The 16,473-nt window shown below is 56.7% G+C and overlaps 1 protein-coding gene across 1 annotated transcript; it reads right to left on the reverse strand.

The window, feature by feature from the left end:
• Window positions 1-1,520: 1,520 nt before the first annotated feature.
• LOC122462815 (elongin BC and Polycomb repressive complex 2-associated protein-like) lies at window positions 1,521-10,531 on the reverse strand. Its single transcript, XM_043527619.1, has 5 exons — window positions 10,403-10,531; window positions 7,795-8,278; window positions 6,558-6,653; window positions 4,473-4,600; window positions 1,521-4,118 (listed from the first exon to the last, which is right to left on the reverse strand). Exons 1-5 carry the CDS (start codon window positions 10,529-10,531, stop codon window positions 3,966-3,968), a joined length of 990 nt encoding a protein of 329 aa, XP_043383554.1. The 3' UTR covers window positions 1,521-3,965.
• Window positions 10,532-16,473: the final 5,942 nt, after the last annotated feature.

A 16,473-nucleotide genomic window follows, 5' to 3' on the forward strand; every position in this document is an offset into this window, starting at 1 on the left:
TCCCAAGCTGGCAGGGAAAACAGGCTCAGAGGTAGTCTCAGCACATCAGGCGGCAGTCCCAAGGCGGTTTCTGTGACCTAACCCATCACACAAAGCACTTCAAAGGATGTGGCTGCAACGTATATTTATTATGCATTGAAGAGTAAAGAAAAGTCTGTGTCATAAAGTCATTAAGACCAACCGTTGGAATTCAGTGCCACTTATTTATACGGCCACATACAGTCTTGCTTGATGTATACTGCATAGGTCTGCAAACAGAACAAGCGCTGAGAATAAAGGAAATTCCATTTGAGAGATGCTCTACTAAGGATCAGATGAATGCTTGCTGCCAGTGGGTTAAAGATAACAAACACACTTCCAATTATGAACATAGACCTATACGTTTCAACCAGTGTAAAATGCGGGGATGCTTTCAAAGATGTCAGGGATGATTGTAATTCAGGTGTATTGTTGGTTGGTTGGCTGCGGGTGAGTGATGGGTGCACACGTGTCATGTGTGTAAACACATGTGAGGGGGTGTGCACATGTGTGATGGGTGTGCATGCCTGTGATGGGTGTGCACATGAGTTGGGGAGGGGAGGTTCCCTGGAACATGTCAAGTTTTTGGCCAAAAAAAAATCAAAAACTGACATATTTCAATTTGGAAATGTCACCCTGGTGGCACCTGGGGGTTGTAGCTCTGAAGCCTCATGTTGCTCATTCTCATCCATAGTCTGGACACCTGGATCGGACTACACCTCTGTGACATTCTATATCTTGGGGGGGGGCATACTGTAACCCCCGTATTCCTCTTTTTCATATAATCGTGATCTCACATATAAAGCAGGCCTTGTAAGGTATCAGGGGAAAGGTCATGATCTGCTGAAAGTCATTTCTGTCTCCATAGATGTGTATCATTCATGCATATGAAGTTATGAGAATTGTGTTGTATGGTGGTCACTAAAGCAGGCTGTAAGTTGGGGAATCAGCCAGATATTAGCTCCTCAGGGGCAACAGCAAGGAAAGTAACCAATGCCCAGGCGGGGTGTCAAACAACCCCTCAACAGCCATTGTCCAGCAAGGGAGCTACAATGCAATGACTCACCTGCATGAAGCCATACCAGGGGAATTGCTCAGCCTTGCTTGGAGAGACTCAGCAATGCTGCCCAGACATGCCTGGACTTGTGCTCCCCAAGCACATGGAATGAGGGTATAAAACAGACAGAGTGGACACATATTGAGCCCTTCTCCTGTCCCAGCTATGCTGCAAGCAACCAGGACACTGAGAAGAAGACAAGACTCCAACAGAGGAGAGTGGCCCAGGTTTAAGGAACAAACCTGTATATTAAGGACTGTAATATCCAGTGGGGTGAGAAAAACTGCTTAATCTAGGTGTTGCCCAGTCTAATAGGGTTGAGAGTTTAGACTGCGTGCTTATATTTTCTTTTCTTTTGACAAAATCCGACTGGTTATGCTTTGACTTATAATCACTTAAAATCTATCTTTAGAGTTAATAAATCTGTTTGTTTATTCTACCTGAAGCAGTGCATTTGGTTTGCAGCCTGTCAGAGACTCCCCTTGGGATAACAAGCCTGGTACATATCAATTTGTTTGTTAAATTGACAAACTCATATAAGCTTGTTGCGTCCATCGGGCATAACTGGACATTGCAAGACGGAGGTTGGCTAGCGTCATTTGGTTGCACAATCCAAGGAGCAGCTTACATGCCAGAAGCTGTGCGTGAACGGCCCAGGAGTGGGGGTTCTCACAGCAGAGCAGGGTAAGGCTGGCTCCCAGAGTCAAGGATTGGAGTGGCCTAGCAGATCACCGGTCCAGATAACACCAGAGGCGTACGTCACAATCTCCCATGATGTACCACGGTCTTCCCTCTTGGTGAGCGAGTGCTGGGCACCACAGAGGTCGCTGCACCATGGGAGATGAAGTTCGACTAGGAAGCCCAGTCTACAGAGGAGAATGGCAGTGGGATGCACCTGAATGACAGCTCCCATGAGGCATCACTGCAGCAGCATTCCAGAATGAAAATATTTCATTTTGGGGGCTCTTGGGTTTTTCAAGGAAAATCTAAGTTTTTTGGCAGAAAACAGACTCTGCTTGCGAAAAATTTCATCTTGTCAAAAGCCCAATTTCACTCCGGAGAACAACTTCAATGGAAAATTTTCAACCAACCCTTACCATTAGGCTAAAGTGCCGTTAATGATCTCGGTTACACCTGGCCACTGCTGCATGATTTCAGAGCTCATTGTTACTGCGATGGGCTGAAAACACACCTTTCAACAAACGAAGCCTTGCTAGAATCATTTTGATTCAAACCTCAACAAAATCTTCATTAAAATATTGGTGAAAAGTGTTACGGAAAATTTTGCCAAATACCATTTCCCGCAAAAAGTATCATTTTCTTTAAAAAGACCAATTTGCAGAGGAAAAAAAAACTTGTAATTCAAAAAATAGCTAACTCTAATTATGTCTGTGTACTCTGCTCTAGGACAAGGTATAACTCTGTTCTCATTCAGGGATTAGTAGAGGATAAAAGCCCATCAGCTAGGGGAGTTACAGCTTTCGCTTAAACAATGAAGGTCCATTGAGGCCTCCTTCCCCCTCGACTTGCACCTTGCGTTGTGCAAAATGCACGTGGAACACCAACAATGGCAAAGTGTTACACCGACTGGTGTAAATTAGTGCTAGGCAAAAATTTTCAACCGAAACCTTTTCGGCGCAAAAAAAGCAGAATTGGCTCAACCGAAACATTTCGTGAATTTTTGTCGATTTTGGCCAATTGTTTCTGTCACAAACCAAAACTAAAACCTCAAAAAAACCCACAAAAATCTGAAAAAGGTGAATTGTTTGATTGTGACAACTTCATAGATCCAGAAATTCATAGATTCCAAGATTTCATAGATCCAGAAATTCACAGATCCCAAGGCAAGGTGGTGATAATCCAAGCTGACCTCCTGCATAACACAGCCTAAAGCTGAATGAATTCCTGTTTGAACGCATGCAGATCTCGTTCAACCCCGAATGACATTTTTCCCCCAACTTTTTGATTCAACAAAAATGTCACAACATTTCACTTTCAAAGCCCTAAACAAAGTTCCTGCCCCTCCCCCGATTTTCTGGCTTGCCACCAACTTGAAAAATCAATTGCCCAGCTCTAGTGTAAATGACAACACAAGGTGTCGAAGACCCATAGATTTTAAGGCCAGAAGGGAAAATGAAGTCATCTAGTCTAACCCGGGCCAAATAATTCCTCCCAGTGGTTATCAGAGGGAATTTTTGTCTGGTCCCTGGATCCAAATCTCACTGGTGACCCAAACAGGATGTGGGGTGACTACAAAATGCAAGAAGATCCCATGTGATATTATGCTTAAAGCTTGGGCAGCTTTAGTCTGCAGTGGGAAACGCGAGGGGGAAATGAAAATGAGGAAGAAAGTATTGGCTAATGTATCACGCTCTTCTCTTCCGTGATAAAAGCGAAGGAGGGCGGGGGATGGGAAATTCCAGCTTCTGTGGATCCACCGGTCTGAGCTAGCTTCAGCGACATGATGCGAAGTAACACCAGCTGGGAATTTGGTGTGTTTGTCTCTAACGGAGCAATACTGATTCACACCTGCAGGGATCTGGCCCCATTGATTGCAATGAAGCGACGGCTGAGTCACACCTGCTGGGGGTCTGGCCGCACTGACTCCAGCAAAGCGACACACATTTACACCAGGTGGGGCTCTCACCTGGGAGCTTGACGTCTGTTCTTTCTCGTCTCATCAGCCCCTTCCAATCTTAAACGAAAGACTGTTCAGGCAGAGAGCATGCAGGCTTGCACTGGACTTCACCACAGTGTCTCAGGTTACTAAGCAGTGTGGCAGCAACCGGTGGAACTCACTGCTGCAGGAACACAATTCCACCTAATGATGACAGTAAGTGCGGGTTTGAGAGGAGAAACGGCAGCACGTGTGTGCAATCATACAGCAGGATCAGAAACTTAGGCTGGCATATAATTCCTCTGAGCCATCTGGTATGGGCATCTCTTGGAGGACGTATATCGTCGACAGTGTCTTGACGGTTGCAGCAGCATCTGGGGGTGAACCTGTCCCCGAGGTGTCCTTGTTTCTCATGGACAGAACATACTGGGGAAGGGAATCACAGTGTGAAGTTGACTCTGATCATTCAGCGGGCGACAGGGAGTGTTTCCAAGTAGGAGCCCAGTTGGTGGGTGTGGTAGGGGGCGTTAAGGGGCAGAGGCCATGTTAAGCTACCTTTCCACTCATAGATATGAGGACGGACACACACAGAGAGAATCCAGTGCGATTCACGAGGGCAAATGGGGTGTGAGACGTTCCCTCCAGCAGGGGGCAGTGTTATTTCTCTCACTCACACACACACACACACAGTTCAAGGCCTGTATAACATATTTCCTCCAGCAGGGGGCAGCATTCACACACACACACACACACACACGAAAGGGGGGAGAACCCGCTCACCTCGCCCACGATCAGCACCAGGAGGCAGAGAACCAGGCCCGCTAGGCACAGCCGGACAGCATTGGGCACCACAGCTCCCCCTCCATCCAGCGTGGCCCATACCGGGGCGAGGGGTGGCGCCGTGCCCCCTGCAGAGAGGAAACCAAATTCAGAGCCCTGCTCAACAGCACAGCCCTAGGGCTCACCGACGCCCGCCCCCCTCCGCACACACCCGCCTGCCTGTCTCGGGATTGGGGGCGGGGGGGTCAAGCATGGATCACCCCGGGCCCTCAATGTCATGACGCCGCACAGGAGAGCTGGGATCTAAGCCGAGAAGCCTGGACCAGGAACCTCCACTGACCCACACAATCAGGACTGTTTTGCAGTGCGGAAGGGGGTCAGGCCCCGAGACAGAAGGTCTGCGCAGTGCAGGGCGGCCGTGTGAGTACGGCTCGGAGCCCCGTGGCCAACCACCATAAGGCCAGATTAAGCAGGCAACTCCCAGGCCGCAAGCCCCGGGGCCCACAGATCTGGGTTCACAGTGCAGGGTAGACGTAACATAAGAGGGGCTGGAGCGGAGACCCGGGACGCAGGGCCCCAGGGGGCGAAGCTGGGAACCGGAGGCCTGGGGAAAGAATCATAGAATCATAGAACATCAGGGTTGGAAGGGACCTCAGGAGGTTCTAGTCCAACCCCCTGCTCAAAGCAGGACCGATCCCCAACTAAATCATCCCAGCCAGGGCTTTGTCAATCCGGGTCTTAAAAACCTCTAAGGAAGGAGATTCCACCACCTCCCTAGGTAACCCATTCAGTGCTTCACCACCCTCCTGGTGAAAAAGTTTTTTCTAATATCCAACCTAGACCTCCCCCACTGCAACTTGAGACCATTACTCCTCGTTCTGTCATCTGCCACCACGGAGAACAGTCTAGATCCATCCTCTTTGGAACCCCCTCTCAGGTAGTTGAAAGCAGCTATCAAATCCCCCCTCATTCTTCTCTTCTGCAGACTAAACAATCCCAGTTCCCTCAGCCTCTCCACATAAGTCATGTGCCCCAGTCCCCTAATCATTTTTGTTGCCCTCCTCTGGACTCTTTCCAGTTTTTCCACGTCCTTCTTGTAGTGTGGAGCCCAAAACTGGACACAGTACTCCAGATGAGGCCTCACCAATGTCGAATAGAGGGGAACGATCACGTCCCTCGATCTGCTGGCAATGCTCCTACTTATACATCCCAAAATGCCATTGGCCTTTTTGGCAACAAGGGCACACTGTTGACTCATATCCAGCTTCTCGTCCACTGTAACCCCTCGGTCCTTTTCTGCAGAACTGCTGCCGAGCCATTCGGTCCCTAGTCTGTAGCGGTGCCTGGGATTCTTCCGTCCTAAGTGCAGGACTCTGCCCTTGTCCTTGTTGAACCTCATCAGGTTTCTTTTGGCCCAATCCTCTAATTTGTCTAAGGGTATGTCTACAATATGAAATTAGGTCGATTTTATAGAAGTCGATTTTTAGAATTCAATTTTATACAGTCGATTGCGTATGTCCACACTAAGCGCATTAAGTCAGTGGAGTGCGTCCTCACTAAGCCCTTTAGATCGACGGAACGGGGTTGGTGTGTGGACGCAGTCATTTTCAAATCGACCTAATGCAGCTAAATTCGACCTAACCCCGTAGTGTAGACCAGGGCTAGGTCCCTCTGTATCCTATCCCTACCCTCCAGCATATCTACCTCTCCTCCCAGTTTAGTTTCATCCGCAAATTTGCTGAGAGTGCAATCCACACCATCCTCCAGGTCATTTATGAAGATATTGAACAAAACCGGCCCCAGGACCGACCCTTGGGGCACTCCGCTTGATATCGGCTGCCAACTAGACATGGAGCCATTGATCACTACCCGTTGAGCCCGACAATCTAGCCAGCTTTCTGTCCACCTTATAGTCCATTCATCCAGCCCATACTTCTTTAACGTGCTGGCAAGAATACTGTGGGATGCGACACAGAGCCAGGAACAGAGCCGAAATCCCGAGTCCCAGCTCGGTGCTGTAACACCAAGACCTGCCCCCTCCGCCCCGCCCCCCCCCCCCCGTGCCCCTCTGTTCTCCTTCCTCACCCTGCAGTTCGGTGCTGCTGGCAGGTGCTGGCGAGGTGGGAGGCAGGACGGTGGTGGGGTCTGTAGGGAGACTGGGGTCTGTAGGGAGACTGGGGTCTGTAGGGAGACAAGCCAGAGCAGGGTGGGTGAGGGGGGTTGGCTGGAGGGAGGGATCCCCTGCCGGGCTCTGAGTTCAACTCTGCACTGGCTGGGCCTCCCCAGGGAGCGGACTAGAGGCCGTGACGGGGGTGGGGGGCAGCACCGTGGGACAGGGGCTGCCTGCTGGCCGGGGTAGGAGAGTAGGGCGGGATGGCAGCTTTGCAATGGGATCCGTGGGGACAGCTGGGATGCCAGATCCCTGGTGGGGTGAGATCCCCATGCGGGGAAGGATCAGAGAAACAGGATCCCTGGTAGGGGGTGGGATCCCCATGGGGGGAGCGGGGATGCTGGATCCCTGGTGCGGGGATGTGTGGGGGCAGGATCCCCATATTATGTGGGGGAACAAGGTTACAGGAGCCCATGGGGGATGGGGGAGGGGAGGGAGTGGGGGAGGGGTTGGGACGCGGGAGCCCATGGGGGATGGGGGAGGGGAGGGAATGGGGGAGGGGTTGGGACGCGGGATCCCAGGGAAGACGGGGGAGGGGAGGGAGTGGGGCAGGGGGTGGGAACGCGGGATCCCATGGAGGACGGGGGAGGGGGTGAGGCGCGGGATCCCATGGAGGACGGGGGAGGGGAGGGAATGGGGCAGGGGTTGGGACGCGGGATCCCATGCAGGACGGGGGAGGGGAGGGGAGGGGAGGGGACGGGGGAGGGGTTGGGACGCGGGATCCCATGGAGGACGGGGGAGGGGAGGGAGTGGGGCAGGGGGTGGGAACGCGGGATCCCATGGAGGACGGGGGAAGGGAGGGGAGGGGACGGGGGGAGGGGTTGGGACGCGGGATCCCATGGAGGATTGGGGAGGGGAGGGAACGGGGGAGGGGGTGGGAACGCGGGATCCCATGGAGGACGGGGGAGGGGAGGGGACGGGGGAGGGGTTGGGACGCGGGATCCCATGGAGGACGGGGGAGGGGAGGGGAGGGGACGGGGGAGGGGGTGGGACGCGGGATCCCATGGAGGACGGGGGAGGGGAGGGGACGGGGCGGGGGGGGGAACGCAGGGGCTGGGGAGGGGGCTGAGCTGCGGGGGATGGGGCCGGGGCTGGCTGGCGGGATCCCGCCCCGGCTGTCCCCGCCCGCCCCCGCCCCCCCCGACCGGTTACCTGGGGCGGGGGCCAGGGTCAGGTTGACCTCGGCCGCGGCCTGCACGTCCAGGCCCAGCAGGCTGACGCGGTAGGGGCCGGCGTCCTCGGGCCGGGCGTCCCGCAGCAGCAGCGAGGCCTCGCTGGGGCCCAGGCCGGCCCGGCCCTCGTAGCCCCGGCCGCGCTCCAGGGCCAGGCGGCAGGACTGGCGCCAGGGGGCCGCCCCGCCGCAGCCCCGGGCCGCCAGCAGCAGCACCAGGCGGCCCGTGGGCTGGAAGCGCCAGCGCACCTGGAAGGACGCGGGCGGCGGGGCCGGGAGCCGCAGGGCGGCGGGGAGCAGGGCCGTGCCCCCGGGGAGCGCGGCCACGGGGCCAGCCGGCACCGCCAGCCAGAGCGGGGAGCAGCCGCCTGCCGGGAGAGGCAGCGGGAGTGCCGGGGGGGGGCTGGGCGGGCCCCCCACGTCCCCTCTATGCTGCTCCCCACGGCCCCGCCGCCCGGCCCCCCGCTGCCCCCCCCGCACCCCCACCCCCGGCACCCCCACTGCCCCACCCGCACCCTCACCCCCGGCTCCCCCCCGTCCCCCACACCCAGCCTCCCACGACCCCGTCGCCCAGCCCCCCGCTGCCCCCCCCGCACCCCCACCCCCGGCACCCCCACTGCCCCACCCGCACCCCCACCCCCGGCCCCCCGCTGCCCCACCCGCACCCCCACCCCCGGCCCCCCCACGTCCCCCACACCCAGCCTCTCACGTCCCCCACACCCAGCCCCCCGCTGCCCCCCCGCACCCCCACCCCCGGCTCCCCCACGTCCCCCACACCCAGCCTCTCACGTCCCCCACACCCAGCCCCCCGCTGCCCCCCCGCACCCCCACCCCCGGCTCCCCCACGTCCCCCACACCCAGCCCCCCGCTGCCCCACCCGCACCCCCACCCCCGGCCCCCCCACGTCCCCCACACCCAGCCTCTCACGTCCCCCACACCCAGCCCCCCGCTGCCCCACCCGCACCCCCACCCCTGGCTCCCCCACGTCCCCCACACCCAGCCTCCCACTGCCCCACCCGCACCGTCACCCCCGGCCCCCCCACGTCCCCCACACCCAGCCTCCCACGGCCCCGTCGCCCAGCCCCCTGCTGCCCCACCCGCACCCTCACCCCCGGCTCCCCCACATCCCCCACACCCAGCCCCCCGCTGCCCCCCCCGCACCCTCACACTGGGCCCCCACGTCCCCCACACCCAGCCCCCCGCTGCCCCTCCCGCACCCTCACCCCCGGCTCCCCCATGTCCCCCACACCCAGCCCCCCGCTGCCCCACCTGCACCCCCACCCCCGGCCCCCCCACTGCCCCACCTGCACCCTCACCCCCGGCTCCCCCACGTCCCCCACACCCAGCCCCCCGCTGTCCCACCCACACCCTCACACTGGGCCCCCACAACCCCCACACCCAGCCTCCCATGGATCTGTCACTCAGCCCCTTACTGCCCCACCCGCACCCTCACACTGGGCCTCCCCGCAGCCCCACCACACAGCCCTGCCACCCGGTCCCCCACATTCCCACCTGCACCCTCACACTCTTCCCCCCATGTTCCCCCCCATCCAGCCCCTCATTGCCTCACCCACACCCTCACACTGGGCCCCCCACAGCTGCCACAGCACCACCACAGCCCCCCCACACTGTGCACCCTGCCCCCCCACCTCCCCACCACACACCGTCCCCCCAACATGCCCAACTGTACCCTGGCACTGTGCCCCCCTTCTTTCTTGAAGTAACCAAAATATTTTTCGCTTTCACACTCGTCCCTTTTTTCCTTCCCATCTTCCCCCATCCTCTCCCCACAGCCATCTCTCTCCCTCCCCCATAGAAGCAGCATCCCCCCCCCCCAAAAAACCCCTTTTGCTCACCCACAAAGACCCAGAGCAAGAACACCCCGACCATCTCGCCTGGGGCCAGCTCCCTGCACCACCGTGACCCAACACCACCACTAGCCTTCCCCGCCTCCTCGCCGGTCCACAAAACCTGCCTTGACTCTCACATCCTCCCACGCGCAAGAAGACGCCTGGAGCCAGGGCCGGCTGGATGGAGCCAGGGTTTCCGCTGTGTGTCTCTTCTCCCCCCCCATGTTCTCCCATCTCGTGCTCCTTTCAAATGTGGAAATGAATTATGCCCCCACCCCGGGCTGGACAGCGGCACTGGCTGGGCTCCGGGGGGAGCGCCTGGGTTCAACAGGCAACAATGACCTGAAAGCACAAGGTCACTCACCCGATGAGGCTGGTTCTGCTTCCAGTATGATTGGGCAGTTATTGGTGGCAGCGGTGGGGAACTGCTTGCCTGAGCCAACTTCAGCTGCAGCCACTAGGGGGCAGCAGGGTAGCACCCCACCCCCCTCAGGGGGTCTGATATTCCACCCAGTAGATGGTGTGAAATTTAGAACTGGTGCCCTCTAAAGGGGAAAAACCCTGTATCACGTTCTCTGCTTCTCTGGGCAAGCCAGTTCCCCCCGCCGCCCTGGGGCTGGGTCAGAACGGACGACCCCTAGAGGGGAGAGACCCCATGTCCCAATCCCCGGGCATCTCAGTCCGGATATTCCCTGGCGTTGCCCCTGCCACAGCTGCATCCCAGATGGGTCTGTCTGGCCTCGTCCCAGATGCAGTATTGGACGATGCAGCAGCTCAGGCAACGGCCACTAGGGGGCGAGATCCAGCAGTTGGAACCTGCTGTCACATCTGTTCTGCGCAGAGCATAGAACCCGATGTGCCCAGCCATTATGACCCCCCCCCCCGCAATAGAACCAGCACCCCCAGTACACACACACCGAGGGTGGTCAGGATGTGGGGGTGTGGGACACAGCTGGAGGGGAGTTCTAGGGGGCGCTGGGTGCGGCAGAGTGGGGGTTATGGGGCCATGCTTCTCATTCTGGGGGGGCTTTACCCAGGTGGGGTCATGGAGGTGCGGGCTCTGCCCTATGTTGGGAAGGTGGCAGGTAAGGAGGTGGGTATACAGGGAGGTATTAGGATGTCTAGGCAGTATACTGGGGGGTACAGGTGTATTGGGGTGTGCTGGGAATAGCCAGGGGGAATCAGGGGATGTATTGGGGTATACCGGAGTGCTATGGGGTTTACAGGGAATGTATTCAAATATAAAGGAGGATGGGATATGGGGCCTTTCCCCTGTAGAGGGCGCTGGCTGGCTCAAGGGGGATTGGAATGGGACACTGGGCCTTTCCCCTCTGTGGGGCACCATCTGTGATCCGGGCCCACAGTTGGGGGTTGGCTGGCTCAGGGTGGCAGGGAATGGGACACGGGGCCTTTCCTCTCTAGGGGGCACTGGCTGTGATCTGACCCCATGGTGGGGGACTGGCTGGCTCAAGGAGACTGGGAATGGGAGATGGGACCTTTCCCCTCTAGGGGGCACTGGTTCCGATCCAGCCCCAGGGTGGGGCAATGGCTGGCTCAGGGAGTGGGGAATGAGCTATGGGGCCTTTCCCTGCTAATCAGTTCTAATCTCATATCATCAGCTGGGTAAAACCGTCCCCCCTCCCCGCTGGTGCATATAGGACCCTATCGCCCCCTAGTGGCTGCAGCTAATCAATGGCACACACCGTCCCCCTGGGGTCCCGCTATGAGTTACTCACCCTGAGTCTCTCCCCAGCTCCCAGCGCCTGCCCCCTCCTGCACCGCTTTGTCGCCCGGGGCTCGACGGCCGTCATCCCGCTCCGGCTGCCCCGGGGGAGCGTTGCCCTGTGCAAAGTGAATGCCCACAGGCCCCGCTGCGACTGGGTAATGGTGCTGATCCGGGGCCGCCTATACTACTTCCTGCGGGCCCTCAAGGGCCACCTCATCCTCCACACGTCGGGCCTCGTGGTGCAGGAGATGAAGGGAGACGTGGAGGGGGAGTACTGGGTCCTCTCGGGGAAGAACAGAACCTGCCTGGCCCGCATCCTATTGACGGCTGTGGGTGAGTCTCTTTCTGGGGGGCGCTGGTTCTGGTCCAGGCTGGGAGGCGGAGCGGGGACTGGCTGGTTCAGGAAGGGGGCCATGGGGCGTTTCCGCTCTAGGGGGCGCCGGCTGTAATCCGGCCCCAGATCAAGTCATGACACGAAGAGGTGTGATATCAGTTGGTGGGTCTGAGCGCCCTGGTACCCAAACAACAGCTATTCCCAGGCTGGCAGCCCCAGGAGCGAGGCTGAGGACAGGCAAACGAGTGGGGCACCGGGACATAGAGCCTTGGGCAATGGCTGTGGATGACTGGGCTCAAGGCTGTGCGCTGCCACGTGGCCTAGCAAAAGTCCCCTCCTTGAGCCTCAGATCCCCCTTCCATCCTTTGTCTGTTTAGACTTTGTGGCAGGGACGGTCTCTCTGTGTGTGTCTGTGCAGCGCCCGGCATAACGGGGCCCTGATCTCAGCTGGGGCAGGGACTGTCTCTCCCTGTGTGTCTGTGCAGCGCCCGGCACAACGGGGCCCTGATCTCAGCTGGGGCAGGGACTGTCTCTCGCTGTGGGTCTGAACAGCTCCTGGCACAACGGGGCCCTGATCTCAGCTGGGGCAGGGACTGTCTCTCGCTGTGGGTCTGTGCAGCGCCCGGCACAACGGGGCCCTGATCTCAGCTGGGGCAGGGATGGTCTCTCGCTGTGTGTCTGTGCAGCGCCCGGCACAACAGGGCCCTGATCTCAGCTGGGGCAGGGACTGTCTCTCCCTGTGTGTCTGTGCAGCGCCCGGCACAACGGGGCCCTGATCTCAGCTGGGGCAGGGACGGTCTCTCGCGGTGTGTCTGTGCAGCGCCCGGCGCAACGGGGCCCTGATCTCAGCTGGGGCAGGGACTGTCTCTCCCTGTGTGTCTGTGCAGCGCCCGGCACAACGGGGCCCTGATCTCAGCTGGGGCAGGGACTGTCTCTCCCTGTGTGTCTGTGCAGCGCCCGGCACAACGGGGCCCTGATCTCAGCTGGGGCAGGGACTGTCTCTCCCTGTGTGTCTGAACAGCTCCTGGCACAACGGGGCCCTGATCTCAGCTGGGGCAGGGACTGTCTCTCCCTGTGTGTCTGGGCAGCGCCTGGCACAACGGGGCCCTGATCTCAGCTGGGGCAGGGACTGTCTCTCCCTGTGTGTCTGTGCAGCGCCTGGCACAACGGGGCCCCTGATCTCAGCTGGGGCAGGGACTGTCTCTCCCTGTGTGTCTGTGCAGCGCCCGGCACAACGGGGCCCTGATCTCAGCTGGGGCAGGGACTGTCTCTCGCTGTGTGTCTGTGCAGCGCCCGGCACAATGGGGCCCTGATCTCAGCTGGGGCAGGGACTGTCTCTCCCTGGGTGTCTGGGCAGTGTCTGGTGCAAAGGTGCCCTGATGTCAGACTTCTAGGTACTATAATAATTGTGGCTCAAAGAAATCAAACCACTCCTGTAAACTGGGGGATTTTTGGTAGGGGGGGCAGGGGCAGAAGGAAATCTGCCCATCCACTGACCTTACTATGGGCAAACACAGACCTGAATCTCATCTGTAATGGTTCTTCAGGGTGCTCGTAATAGCAATACCCCAAGTGGCCATCAGAGGGTGACAAACACCCACAGAGCTAGAACCAGGTGAGCCGACTTCTCCCTTAACCTGCTGCTCTTGCAATTCCAGGGCCGCTGTTTTTCTACCGGTTTCTCCTCGTCATCCCTGGCCTGCTGTTCATGGCTGTGCTGGTGCTGATCTGGGACTGGCTTATAAAGGTCCGTGCTCACCCATTCACCACTGAGGGGCAAGGACATGGGCCGGTGATCGCTGATCCATAGCTGGCCATAACCCCAGCAAGACGTCCACGTGAAACACACCAGCACAGCCTGATAATCTAGAGCCGCACCCACCACCCATCCAGCCAGAGCCCTCTCCTATGACACCGAATGGGCACACTACCTCTTCCACCCCACGTTCAATCACTTGTAAATATCTCAACTTGTACATTTCTAGGATAGTTGATTTTTAAAATACTGAATCAGTAACCAATTGGTTTGGTTGTTTCTTGGTCCAGTTTTTTTTTTAAATAAAGTCTTTGTTTTTAAATTTAAAAAACCTGGAAAAAATAAAAAGGTTGTAAAAAGTTTGTACCGGTGGAACTCCATGCCACAAGATTAGCTCGACAGATAGATTTGGAGAAATTGGATGGCTGGATGAAATGGGATGTATCTGGATTAGAGGGAGGGGTGTATGATCATGGATGGATCGCAGCATATGGGTTGGAGGGACGGATAGGGAGGTATATCTGAGGATTGATGGATGGATGGATATGTATGGGGAGAAAGGTGTGGGGGGATGTCTGTATGTGCATATGGGTGGAGGGAGGGAGAGGTATGTATGGGGATGGATGGATTGATATATGTGGGGTAGGGATGGATGTATATGGATGGGTGGGTAGATGGATGGATGGATGGACAGGGGAGTTATATAGGCTGCTAGATGCATGGATGGATGGGTGGCTGGAGGGAGAGGTATGAATGGGGATGGATGGATGGATGGATATCTGTGGGGATGGATGTCTATGGATTGGGAGGGAATGTATGCAGATGGACCGAGGAATGGGGGTGTGACGGGATCCCTGGGGTGCAGCCTGGGACTGTGGGACCGTGGTGCCCCCTGAACTGTCTCCAGCCTGGGCAGTCTCTCACAATGCCCTGCTAGTGACCAGCAGCAAACCCCTCCAGGTGCTGTGATCACTCAGCACAACCACATGTGGAGACCCAACACCCAGCTACATTGCGTGAATACTCCCAGAGCCACTCATGAATCACACAGAAAGAGGCACCAGCCAAATTCCCCCCCCCCCCCACCCCCACAAGCTCCCAGCACTGTACCCCAGGAATATACCGTCTTGCACTGCTCAAGATGGGAAATGCAAATTTATTAATTGGTTCACCACTTTGTCAATGGAAAGTGGATATACACCAGCCTTTATAAAACCTGAGCAGATTTACGGCAAACTTCAGGTAAACTCACTGATAAAGATAAACAGTAAAACAAATGTATTGACTACAAAAGATAGATTTTAAGTGATATTAAGTGCTAGGCAACAAGTCAGAGGTAGTTACCAAAAGAAAAGAAGATATAAGCACGCAGTCTAAAACAGAGGTTCTCAAACTTTTTTTTCCGCAGACCACTTGAAAATTGCTGAGGGTCTCGGCGGACCACTTAATGATCTTTCCCGATGTTGTTTGTACCTTTAGCTAACTATTGTAAAAAAAAAACCTTAATAATAAACATTTTTTGTTCTACACATAAAAGCACACAACTCATATTTTAATGTCAGTAGCCTTACCTGTCTAATACGATGGATGTGCCCTCTGTTCCCCGCTGCAGCAGCCCCCGAGCTGGGGCTGGGAAGGGCTGGGGGGGGGTCTCTCCCCGTCAGCCACAGCCCAGGAGCTGGGGAAAGTGGCCTCTTTTTCTGGCCACTGCAGCCCTGCACATCCCAAATTCCCCCCACCCCTTCTTCTCACCCCACTTCCCCCCCACCTCCCCCTCCCACTTACCCCTTATTCCCCCCAAGGCCACCACCTCCCCTTACATGTGCATCTTCTCCAGGGTCCAGGCACCTAAGCAGTGGAGCCACGATGCTTGCACGACTCCCCTAATTAGGTGGGTGGCCCTTCACTCTCTCGCGTGTGACCGCTCAGGTACACACCTTAGAGGGAACTATCCGCGGACCACCTGAATGGAGCTCGCGGACCACTGGTGGTCCATGGACCACAGTTTGAGAACCTCTGGTCTAAACTCTCAACCCTATTAGACTGGGCAATATCTAGATTAAGCACTTTTTCTCACCACCCTAGATATTGCAGTCCCTGGTCTACGAGATTTCACCCTTCAAATCTGGGCCAGTCCCCTCAGTTGGAGTCTTCAGAGCGTCCTGGTTGCTTGCAGCCTAGATGGGGGCAGGAACAAAGGCCAAGCCTGGGCCCCCCATGTTCTGCTTTATACCCTCAGTCCATGTGCTTGGAGAACACAAGTCCAGGCATGTCTGGGCGGCATTGCTGAGTCTCCAGGAAAGGTTGAGCAATTCCCCTGGTGTGGCCTCAGGCGGGTGAGTCATTGCATTGTAGCTCCCTTGCTGGACAATGGCTGTTGAGGGGTTGTTTGACACCCCACCTGGGGCATTGGTTACTTTCCGTGCTGTTGCCTCTGGGAAGCTAATATCTGGCTAATTCCCCAATTTACAGCATGTTTTAGTGACAACCATACAACACAATTCTCATAGCTTCATATGCATGAATGATACACATCTCTGGAGGGAGAAATGACTTTCAGCAGATCATGACCTTTCCCCTGATACCTTACAAGGCCTGCTTTATATGTGAGATCACAATTATATATAAATGAGGAATGTGGGGGTTACAAGACGCTCCCCGAAGGTACCATATGTCACGGGGGCATGTTTGGAGGTGGCTAGATAAGATTAAAAAGTAAAAGAAACATCTCTAGGCAGAAGCCAGACTTCAAAAAAATATTTTCCTTAGTTTCTGCCTCGTGCTTGGATTTGCCCGTATCAGCAGAGAGGCATGAAGAGCTGGTGGGACCTGGCCCGTGGGTGGGAAAGTCACAGAGCGAGATTCTCCAGTTCTGTCTCCGACAACATAGCGGCTGGCCTGGCAGCACGCCATGCCTGACTTCTCAGGGGTAGCTGACCTTTTGTTTGTCTACTTCTGAGGCTACAGCCTGTGAGCCATTTTAAGCAGGCCCAT

The sequence above is a fragment of the Chelonia mydas genome, chromosome 14 (assembly GCF_015237465.2).
Source record: "Chelonia mydas isolate rCheMyd1 chromosome 14, rCheMyd1.pri.v2, whole genome shotgun sequence".
Lineage (NCBI taxonomy): Eukaryota > Metazoa > Chordata > Testudines > Cheloniidae > Chelonia > Chelonia mydas.